Here is a 12172-nt window from a genome sequence, read left to right as displayed (position 1 = left end):
ACAGGCCTCAGTCCCAGTCTCCTATATTTTAACTCTCTCTCTCTCTCTCCAACAGGCCTCAGTCCCAGTCTCCTATATATTAACTCTCTCTCTCTCCAACAGGCCTCAGTCCCAGTCTCCTATATATTAACTCTCTCTCTCTCTCTCCAACATGCCTCAGTCCCAGTCTCCTATATATTAACTCTCTCTCTCTCCAACAGGCCTCAGTCCCAGTCTCCTATTTATTAACTCTCTCTCTCTCTCTCTCTCTCCAACAGGCCTCAGTCCCAGTCTCCTATATATTAACTCTCTCTCTCTCCAACAGGCCTCAGTCCCAGTCTCCTATATATTAACTCTCTCTCTCTCTCTCCAACAGGCCTCAGTCCCAGTCTCCTATATATTAACTCTCTCTCTTTCTCCAACAGGCCTCAGTCCCAGTCTCCTATATATTAACTCTCTCTCTCTCTCTCCAACAGGCCTCAGTCCCAGTCTCCTATATATTAACTCTCTCTCTCTCTCCAACAGGCCTCAGTCCCAGTCTCCTATATATTAACTCTCTCTCTCTCTCTCTCTCTCTCTCCAACAGGCCTCAGTCCCAGTCTCCTATATATTAACTCTCTCTCTCTCTCCAACAGGCCTCAGTCCCAGTCTCCTATATATTAACTCTCTCTCTCTCTCTCTCTCCAACAGGCCTCAGTCCCAGTCTCCTATATATTAACTCTCTCTCTCTCTCCAACAGGCCTCAGTCCCAGTCTCCTATATATTAACTCTCTCTCTCTCTCTCCAACAGGCCTCAGTCCCAGTCTCCTATATATTAACTCTCTCTCTCTCCAACAGGCCTCAGTCCCAGTCTCCTATATATTAACTCTCTCTCTCTCTCTCTCCAACAGGCCTCAGTCCCAGTCTCCTATATATTAACTCTCTCTCTCTCTCTCTCTCTCCAACAGGCCTCAGTCCCAGTCTCCTATATATTAACTCTCTCTCTCTCTCCAACAGGCCTCAGTCCCAGTCTCCTATACGGTGACTCCTGTCCCTTCACATCATGGTCTGGTAACTCCTCTGTATACAGGACAGCACCTCCCTCCTGTCTGCTCCTCTCAACAACAGATCCCAGCCTGCAGTGTGGTCTTCAGTACAGGACAACACTACCACCCTGTGAGTAGAGACAGTAGTGGGGTGTGTGTGTGTGTGGTCTTCAGTACAGGACAACACTACCACCCTGTGAGTAGAGACAGTAGTGGGGTGTGTGTGGTGTGGTCTTCAGTACAGGACAACACTACCACCCTGTGAGTAGAGACAGTAGTGGGGTGTGTGTGTGTGTGGTCTTCAGTACAGGACAACACTACCACCCTGTGAGTAGAGACAGTAGTGGGGTGTGTGTGTGTGTGGTCTTCAGTACAGGACAACACTACCACCCTGTGAGTAGAGACAGTAGTGGGGTGTGTGTGGTGTGGTCTTCAGTACAGGACAACACTACCACCCTGTGAGTAGAGACAGTAGTGGGGTGTGTGTGTGGTGTGGTCTTCAGTACAGGACAACACTACCACCCTGTGAGTAGAGACAGTAGTGGGGTGTGTGTGGTGTGGTCTTCAGTACAGGACAACACTACCACCCTGTGAGTAGAGACAGTAGTGGGGTGTGTGTGTGGTGTGGTCTTCAGTACAGGACAACACTACCACCCTGTGAGTAGAGACAGTAGTGGGGTGTGTGTGTGTGTGGTCTTCAGTACAACACTACCACCTTGGGGCTTAACGACAGTCCTTGAATTGGTTCTCCTGGGTCATGTTAAAGAGGGCACAGCATTTTGAACATTTCAGCTGCAAATGTCTAGTCTGGGTACCAGTCTGTCTAGCTCTCATTCCATTCTTATCATGCTAAACATGTCTAAATGTCTCTGGCATATGACAGAGTACAAGGACTGGAATGATAGCTAGACTGGTACCAGACTAGACCAAGGAGTAGAATGATAGCTAGACTGGTACCCAGACTAAGACATTATTGTATAGAACATTAGTTATTGTTCTATGTGAGAGAGAAGCATATCTGTTCTACATAGAAATATATTATCTTCAGGTCATGTACCGCCACGACCCTGGTGTATTGATGTTACTATGCTTGTTGGGGTTTGCTGTCCCCTGGTGTAATGGTGTTGCTGTGCTTGTTGGTGTTTGCTGTCCCCTGGTGTAATGGTGTTGCTGTGCTTGTTGGTGTTTGCTGTCCCCTGGTGTAATGGTGTTGCTATGCTTGTTGGTGTTTGCTGTCCCCTGGTGTAATGATGTTGCTATGCTTGTTGGTGTTTGCTGTCCCCTGGTGTAATGATGTTGCTATGCTTGTTGGTGTTTGCTGTCCCCTGGTGTAATGGTGTTGCTATGCTTGTTGGTGTTTGCTGTCCCCTGGTGTATTGATGTTGCTATGCTTGTTGGTGTTTGCTGTCCCCTGGTGTAATGGTGTTGCTATGCTTGTTGGTGTTTGCTGTCCCCTGGTGGCAAAAATAATTAAATGCAGATATGTCTTTTGACATCCACAGTAGTATCAAACCTCACTTTCTCTCCCTCTCCCTCTCTCCCTCTCTCTCCCTCCCTCTCCCTCCATCTCTCTCTCTCGCTCTCAGATGCTGGGGGCGTGTTCAGTGCAGCATTTACCTGTGCCCTACTCCTTTCCCTCCCTCCTCTCCAGTGATCCCCCTTTCCTCCTCCCCCCTCCCCACCTCTCTCACCACCCCCCCCACCTCCCTCCACCTGGACACTTCCTTCCATTCCCGACACAACAGTCCAGATCGGTAAGAAACACATCACATCACACTAAGGAACTGTATTTATGACTTCACAAACGCTGTGTTTCTCCACGTTTCCACTCTAGTTTGTCTTTAATATCCTGCAATAAATGTAATGACCCTTTAACCACCTAGGTAGTGGTGCTGTACTCCAGACCCTTTAACCACCTAGGTAGTGGTGCTGTACTCCAGACCCTTTAACCACCTAGGTAGTGGTGCTGTACTCCAGACCCTTTAACCACCTAGGTAGTGGTGCTGTACTCCAGGTCCTTTAACCACCTAGGTAGTGGTGCTGTACTCCAGACCCTTTAACCACCTAGGTAGTGGTGCTGTACTCCAGACCCTTTAACCACCTAGGTAGTGGTGCTGTACTCCAGACCCTTTAACCACCTAGGTAGTGGTGCTGTACTCCAGACCCTTTAACCACCTAGGTAGTGGTGCTGTACTCCAGACCCTTTAACCACCTAGGTAGTGGTGCTGTACTCCAGACCCTTTAACCACCTAGGTAGTGGTGCTGTCCTCCAGGCCCTTTAACCACCTAGGTAGTGGTGCTGTACTCCAGACCCTTTAACCACCTAGGTAGTGGTGCTGTCCTCCAGGCCCTTTAACCACCTAGGTAGTGGTGCTGTACTCCAGGTCCTTTAACCACCTAGGTAGTGGTGCTGTACTCCAGACCCTTTAACCACCTAGGTAGTGGTGCTGTACTCCAGGCCCTTTAACCACCTAGGTAGTGGTGCTGTACTCCAGACCCTTTAACCACCTAGGTAGTGGTGCTGTACTCCAGACCCTTTAACCACCTAGGTAGTGGTGCTGTACTCCAGGCCCTTTAACCACCTAGGTAGTGGTGCTGTACTCCAGACCCTTTAACCACCTAGGTAGTGGTGCTGTACTCCAGGTCCTTTAACCACCTAGGTAGTGGTGCTGTACTCCAGACCCTTTAACCACCTAGGTAGTGGTCTTTTATTTATTTCACCTTTTATTTAGCTAGGCAAGTTGGTTAAGAACAAATTCTTATTTACAATGACGTCCAAACCTTCTCCTAACCCGGACGACACTGGGTTAATTGTGTGCCGCCCTATGGGTCTACCCAGGCCCTTTAACCATTAAGGTAGTGGTGCTGTCCTCCAGGTCCTTTAACCATTAAGGTAGTGGTGCTGTCCTCCAGGTCCTTTAACCATTAAGGTAGTGGTGCTGTCCTCCAGGCCCTTTAACCATTAAGGTAGTGGTGCTGTCCTCCAGGCCCTTTAACCATTAAGGTAGTGGTGCTGTCCTCCAGGTCCTTTAACCATTAAGGTAGTGGTGCTGTCCTCCAGGTCCTTTAACCATTAAGGTAGTGGTGCTGTCCTCCAGGTCCTTTAACCATTAAGGTAGTGGTGCTGTCCTCCAGGTCCTTTAACCATTAAGGTAGTGGTGCTGTCCTCCAGGTCCTTTAACCATTAAGGTAGTGGTGCTGTCCTCCAGGTCCTTTAACCATTAAGGTAGTGGTGCTGTCCTCCAGGTCCTTTAACCATTAAGGAAGTGGTGCTGTCCTCCAGGTCCTTTAACCATTAAGGTAGTGGTGCTGTCCTCCAGGTCCTTTAACCATTAAGGTAGTGGTGCTGTCCTCCAGGTCCTTTAACCATTAAGGTAGTGGTGCTGTCCAGGTCCTTTAACCATTAAGGTAGTGGTGCTGTCCTCCAGGCCCTTTAACCATGTTTGTAATGTTGAATCAGTATTGTTACTACATGGTTAGATAAGTTGCTGCTGTTTTGTTTAGTCACAGAATGGTTAAGTCAGTCTCATATTAACATCTTAAATTGCCTTCTATTCACAATGTGCTCACTTTAACATAACAGTTTTAGAATCCATTATAACCTTTTCCCCTGGCCTAGAGAACAAGTTGTGACAGCACATAATCCCCTTATGTATGCCTATGACCCTTCATAGCCCTTTTTGTATGCTTATGACCCTTCATAACCCTTTGCATCCCTGTCATAGCCGTTGCAGAGGATAGAGAACGAGGTGGAGCTGCTAGGAGAGCACCTGTCTGTGGGAGGGGGGTTTAACTACCCTCATGGAGGACACCACCCCTCCTCCCTGCCCCCCTCCACACCCCTCCAGTTCCTGTCTCATCACGACCCCCTGTCACAGGAGCTGTTTGGAGTGGTAAGACCCCCCCGTTCCTCTCACCCTTCCTCCCTACTCCCTCCAGTTCCTGTCTCATCACGACCCCCTGTCACAGGAGCTGTTCACACAGCTCATGCTAGCCATCAAAACACCTGCCCAAGGGCTCTCTTGCACGGCCACTCGTCTAAGTATTTGTGTTTACTAAGGATCCCCTTTAGTTCCTGCCAAGGCAGCAGCTACTCTTCCTGGGGTTTATTATGGATCCCCATTAGTTCCTGCCAAGGCAGCAGCTACTCTTCCTGGGGTTTATTAAGGATCCCCTTTAGTTCCTGCCAAGGCAGCAGCTACTCTTCCTGGGGTTTATTATGGATCCCCATTAGTTCCTGCCAAGGCAGCAGCTACTCTTCCTGGGGTTTATTATGGATCCCCATTAGTTCCTGCCAAGGCAGCAGCTATTCTTCCTGGGGTTTATTATGGATCCCCATTAGTTCCTGCCAAGGCAGCAGCTACTCTTCCTGGGGTTTATTATGGATCCCCATTAGTTCCTGCCAAGGCAGCAGCTACTCTTCCTGGGGTCCAGCAGAATTAAAGCAGTTCTACATTTTTAAAAACTGTACAATGCGTTCACAACAGATTTCACAACATGATACAATAACAGTATGTACACACACACATATGGAGAACAACATGTCCTTACCTCTATGAAGGGTTCTTACCGTTCCTTCCTCTGTCCCTCTCCCAGCCGTACCCCCACTTTATGCCTCGGCGAATCACAGGGCGTCGTTACCGCTCCCAGCAGACCGTTCCCCCGCCCCCCTACCACCCAGGCTTCCTGCCTTACTTCCTGTGAGTACTTCTTCTTCTCTTGTTGTAGCAGCACCTGTGCATTAGGTATGCAGTACATGTTGGAACAAATCATGGGTTTATATGGTATAATACTGTATGATGTTATAGTAGGCATTGTGATCATTTTGTTTATTCAAATGTATCTCCTCTCTCCCCCTATCCTCTCTCCCTCCCCTGTCTCTCTGTCTCTCCTCTCTCTCCCTCTCCTGTCTCTCAGGTCAATGCTTCCAGTGGGTCCTACAGTTGGTCCTACCATCAGTCTAGAGTTAGATGTGGATGATGGAGAGGTAGAGAACTATGAAGTAAGCTAGCCACAGAGCTAACTATACATCTATATGGTCTAGTGTAGTGGAGGTAAGCTAGCCACAGAGCTAACTATACATCTATATGGTCCAGTGGAGGTAAGCTAGCCACAGAGCTAACTATACATCTATATGGTCCAGTGGAGGTAAGCTAGCCACAGAGCTAACTATACATCTATATGGTCCAGTGGAGGTAAGCTAGCCACAGAGCTAACTATTCATCTATATGGTGTAGTGGAGGTAAGCTAGCCACAGAGCTAACTATACATCTATATGGTCTAGTCAACTCTAATGTAGTGGAGGTAGTTTTAATGAACTACAGTCTAGTGTTGGCTGACTCATCTAGCTTCGTATTAGTTCCAATAGCTAATGCCTAGGCTTCAGCTCAGTGGGCTAAAAGGATTAAAACCTGTTGATTGGTGTGTAGATGTACACTATGCAGAACATGATAGTGTCTATCAATCCAATGCTGTTATGTCCTCAAGGTTGAACGCACCTAGGGTAAATGGGAGGACTATAGGAAGTTGTCTTGTGTAGGTTGACCGGCTCTTCTCTGACCTCTAACCTTTAACCCCCCTGTCTGACCTCCAGGCCCTGTTGAACCTAGCAGAGCGTCTGGGCGAGGCTAAACCCAGAGGACTGACCAAGGCTGACATAGAACAGCTTCCCTCCTACCGCTTCAACCCCAACAACCACCAGTCAGAACAGACACTGTGAGTAGAGTCCCTTCAACAACCACCAGTCAGAACAGACACTGTGAGTAGAGTCCCTTCAACAACCACCAGTCAGAACAGACACTGTGAGTAGAGTCCCTTCAACAACCACCAGTCAGAACAGACACTGTGAGTAGAGTCCCTTCAACAACCACCAGTCAGAACAGACACTGTGAGTAGAGTCCCTTCAACAACCACCAGTCAGAACAGACACTGTGAGTAGAGTCCCTTCAACAACCACCAGTCAGAACAGACACTGTGAGTAGAGTCCCTTCAACAACCACCAGTCAGAACAGACACTGTGAGTAGAGTCCCTTCAACAACCACCACCAGTCAGAACAGACACTGTGAGTAGAGTCCCTTCAACAACCACCACCAGTCAGAACAGACACTGTGAGTAGAGTCCCTTCAACAACCACCACCAGTCAGAACAGACACTGTGAGTAGAGTCCCTTCAACCACCACCAGTCAGAACAGACACTGTGAGTAGAGTCCCTTCAACAACCACCACCAGTCAGAACAGACACTGTGAGTAGAGTCCCTTCAACAACCACCAGTCAGAACAGACACTGTGAGTAGAGTCCCTTCAACAACCACCACCAGTCAGAACAGACACTGTGAGTAGAGTCCCTTCAACAACAACCACCAGTCAGAACAGACACTGTGAGTAGAGTCCCTTCAACAACCACCAGTCAGAACAGACACTGAGTAGAGTCCCTTCAACAACCACCACCAGTCAGAACAGACACTGTGAGTAGAGTCCCTTCAACAACCACCACCAGTCAGAACAGACACTGTGAGTAGAGTCCCTTCAACAACAACCACCAGTCAGAACAGACACTGTGAGTAGAGTCCCTTCAACAACCACCACCAGTCAGAACAGACACTGTGAGTAGAGTCCCTTCAACAACAACCACCAGTCAGAACAGACACTGTGAGTAGAGTCCCTTCAACCACCACCAGTCAGAACAGACACTGTGAGTAGAGTCCCTTCAACCACAACCACCAGTCAGAACAGACACTGTGAGTAGAGTCCCTTCAACCACCAGTCAGAACAGACACTGTGAGTAGAGTCCCTTCAACCACCACCAGTCAGAACAGACACTGTGAGTAGAGTCTCTTCAACAACCACCAGTCAGAACAGACACTGTGAGTAGAGTCCCTTCAACCACCAGTCAGAACAGACACTGTGAGTAGAGTCCCTTCAACCACCACCAGTCAGAACAGACACTGAGTAGAGTCCCTTCAACCACCACCAGTCAGAACAGACACTGTGAGTAGAGTCCCTTCAACAACCACCAGTCAGAACAGACACTGTGAGTAGAGTCCCTTCAACAACCACCAGTCAGAACAGACACTGTGAGTAGAGTCCCTTCAACAACCACCAGTCAGAACAGACACTGTGAGTAGAGTCCCTTCAACAACCACCACCAGTCAGAACAGACACTGTGAGTAGAGTCTCTTCAACAACCACCACCAGTCAGAACAGACACTGTGAGTAGAGTCCCTTCAACAACAACCACCAGTCAGAACAGACACTGTGAGTAGAGTCCCTTCAACAACCACCACCAGTCAGAACAGACACTGTGAGTAGAGTCCCTTCAACCACCAGTCAGAACAGACACTGTGAGTAGAGTCCCTTCAACAACCACCAGTCAGAACAGACACTGTGAGTAGAGTCCCTTCAACAACAACCACCAGTCAGAACAGACACTGTGAGTAGAGTCCCTTCAACCACCACCAGTCAGAACAGACACTGTGAGTAGAGTCCCTTCAACCACCACCAGTCAGAACAGACACTGTGAGTAGAGTCCCTTCAACAACAACCACCAGTCAGAACAGACACTGTGAGTAGAGTCCCTTCAACAACCACCAGTCAGAACAGACACTGTGAGTAGAGTCCCTTCAACAACCACCAGTCAGAACAGACACTGTGAGTAGAGTCCCTTCAACCACCACCAGTCAGAACAGACACTGTGAGTAGAGTCTCTTCAACAACCACCAGTCAGAACAGACACTGTGAGTAGAGTCTCTTTAACAACAACCACCAGTCAGAACAGACACTGTGAGTAGAGTCCCTTCAACAACCACCAGTCAGAACAGACACTGTGAGTAGAGTCCCTTCAACAACCACCAGTCAGAACAGACACTGTGAGTAGAGTCCCTTCAACGTTGTCTCTCTGTTCCAGGTGTTGTATTAACGTTGTCTCTCTGTTCTAGGTGTTGTATTAACGTTGTCTCTATGTTACAGGTGCGTGGTGTGTATGTGTGACTTTGAGTCTCGTCAGCTGCTAAGAGTCCTGCCCTGTAACCATGAGTTCCACACCAAGTGTGTTGACAAGTGGCTGAAGGTGAGACAGATGGTGATATCTCTATACAAGAGACTTTATTTAACAGACAGATGGTGAGATCTCTATACAAGAGACTTTATTTAACAGACAGATGGTGATATCTCTATACAAGAGACTTTATTTAACAGACAGATGGTGATATCTCTATACAAGAGACTTTATTTAACAGACAGATGGTGATATCTCTATACAAGAGACTTTATTTAACAGACAGATGGTGATATCTCTATACAAGAGACTTTATTTAACAGACGGATGGTGATATCTCTATACAAGAGACTTTATTTAACAGACAGATGGTGATATCTCTATACAAGAGACTTTATTTAACAGACGGATGGTGAGATCTCTATACAAGAGACTTTATTTAACAGACAGACAGATGGTGAGATCTCTATACAAGAGACTTTATTTAACAGACAGACAGATGGTGATATCTCTATACAAGAGACTTTATTTAACAGACAGATGGTGATATCTCTATACAAGAGACTTTATTTAACAGACAGACAGATGGTGAGATCTCTATACAAGAGACTTTATTTAACAGACAGATGGTGATATCTCTATACAAGAGACTTTATTTAACAGACAGACAGATGGTGAGATCTCTATACAAGAGACTTTATTTAACAGACAGATGGTGATATCTCTATACAAGAGACTTTATTTAACAGACAGACAGATGGTGAGATCTCTATACAAGAGACTTTATTTAACAGACAGACAGATGGTGATATCTCTATACAAGAGACTTTATTTAACAGACAGACAGATGGTGATATCTCTATACAAGAGACTTTATTTAACAGACAGATGGTGATATCTCTATACAAGAGACTTTATTTAACAGACAGACAGATGGTGATATCTCTATACAAGAGACTTTATTTAACAGACAGACAGATGGTGAGATCTCTATACAAGAGACTTTATTTAACAGACAGAGAGATGGTGAGATCTCTATACAAGAGACTTTATTTAACAGACAGACAGATGGTGATATCTCTACTCAAGAGACTTTATTTAACAGACAGACAGATAGTGATATCTCTATACAAGAGACTTTATTTAACAGACAGACAGATGGTGAGATCTCTATACAAGAGACTTTATTTAACAGACAGACAGATGGTGAGATCTCTATACAAGAGACTTTATTTAAGACAGACAGCACAACTAGATGAAACAGTGTTTTGATCAGGTCTTCTTCCATTCTGTGTACAGTTGAATTCTACAAGCTTTGTCATTCACTGTAGTGAAGTGAAGATCCATGCATGACTAGTAGAATCATCTCTCTGTCTCTCTCTCTCTCTCCAGGCTAACAGAACGTGTCCTATCTGTCGGGCGGATGCCTCCGAGGTCCAGCGGGATTCTGAATGACCTATGACCTTGAGCCCCACAGATCTAGGATCCGCTCAGCCTCCCCACATCCTAACCTGACACATTAGGAGGGAGGGAAACACAACAGACCTTAGATCAGTGTCTAGGAGCAATGTCCCCCCCCCCTCCTCCGCCAAGTGAACTCTTTAAGAAATAGACTCTGCCTTCTTCCTATGATGATGGTATTCTAATAATGGCCTTTTGACTGACACACACACACACACACACACACACACACACGTACGAGGGGCAGTTGGACTTTTTCCCCTTTGTACTGTCTTACCTTCCTGCGTCGTGATTGGAGTTGTCTTCTGAACGCTGTGGAGACACTCAGTGATCCAGTTAGACTGTGTTGTTGTCCTAACTAACCCAGTGGAGAATATGGAAGCCCAAAGATTCTGACTATTATGTTGTTGTTAATATTAATATTCTGGTCGTGATGAATCATTCAGAACCTGGATTGAGATGTGTGTTCACTAGTGGGGTTATTTTGGTTTATAAAGGCGCTTTTTCTTCATTTACCTTTTTAAAGTGTGTGTGGGTGTGCTGCTGTACTCCTACATGACACATCTACAATGTGTGTCCAACTGAAATCGAGAGAGAATGGAGGACAATACAATCTTTACATTGTTGTTAGTATTGGTTTAAGATCTGGGTCGAGGAAGGTGTGCAGAAATATAGCCTTGTCAGTAATCAGGAACTGGGGTAGTGTGTTTGTATTTAGAACACCAATGATTACGTCGGTGTATTATTTATGCAGTGCAGTACACTGGCCTCCTGCTCACACTGCCGTTTCCGCTCTGATTGGTCGATGCTGTGCACTGAGACAGGAAGTGTTTCATGAGGAAGGGGAGGGGCTTACAGGGAGGAGAAGGGCAACAGAACCAGGGTAGTTGAGGAGGAAGGGGCGGGGTCTTCTCTCATCACTCCTCTCTCTGCATCACTCTCTCTTTTTCCTCTCCCAGTCCATCCCCCTCTCTCTCTCCTTTTCTGTTCACTCACTCCATGTTTCAGAGAGATGGATCAGCCTCCGTTATCTCAGCTTACACACACACACACACACACACACACTGAATGCACACCCCCACGCAGCAAATGAGTGCGCTGATCTGAATCGATGCTAAACGTCCAACATGTGTTTTATTGGTCAGTTACTTAGGAAAAATATGATAGTGTTTAAATCTCAAATGAAACCCTATTCTAGCATATATATATATATATATATATATATATATATATATATATATATATATATCTGTATATTGGTTCCAAGACAAAGTAATGAACTATCTGGAGAATAAGGTGTCATTCTGAGATACAGCCAACGTTGTTCACTGGTCCTTCAGATCACATTGAGATGGTGAGATGATCTGAAGTATAGTTTTAAGGCACAATAATGAGGATGATGATGATTTTACTGTGGTAGCATCACAGTTAGGATTTCCTAACTCCTTGGTAAAAAGGGACATATGTTTTGCCTGTCGACCACGAGTGAGAAGATCAGGGCCTGGTTTAACTAATTCGTTCACAACCACAATGACTTTTCTATTCAGTCTCCATTCATCCCCTCTTCCTCGGATAGGATGCTTCTCACACCCCCCCCTTTCTCTCTGTCCCTTCTTCACCCCCCCCCGTTTTCCCAGTGTCTTTAGAAGTAGTCCTTAACTGCTGTCATAAGCCCTACATAAGGCTGTCTTAACATGCACAATGTCACCCTAT

General features: G+C 46.3%; 1 protein-coding gene across 1 annotated transcript; it reads left to right on the top strand.

Annotated features, from left to right (window-relative positions):
- Nucleotides 1-1632: 1632 nt before the first annotated feature.
- On the top strand, nt 1633-11618 carry LOC115187390 (E3 ubiquitin-protein ligase RNF38). The gene is made up of 8 exons (XM_029746473.1): nt 1633-1661; nt 2591-2758; nt 4730-4897; nt 5601-5704; nt 5922-6006; nt 6598-6719; nt 8971-9070; nt 10391-11618. Exons 2-8 carry the CDS (start codon nt 2591-2593, stop codon nt 10451-10453), a joined length of 810 nt encoding a protein of 269 aa, XP_029602333.1. The 5' UTR covers nt 1633-1661; the 3' UTR covers nt 10454-11618.
- The last annotated feature ends 554 nt before the right edge of the window (nt 11619-12172 follow it).

Source organism: Salmo trutta, unplaced genomic scaffold (assembly GCF_901001165.1).
Source record: "Salmo trutta unplaced genomic scaffold, fSalTru1.1, whole genome shotgun sequence".
Lineage (NCBI taxonomy): Eukaryota > Metazoa > Chordata > Actinopteri > Salmoniformes > Salmonidae > Salmo > Salmo trutta.
This window is presented reverse-complemented; position numbering and strand designations above follow the sequence as displayed.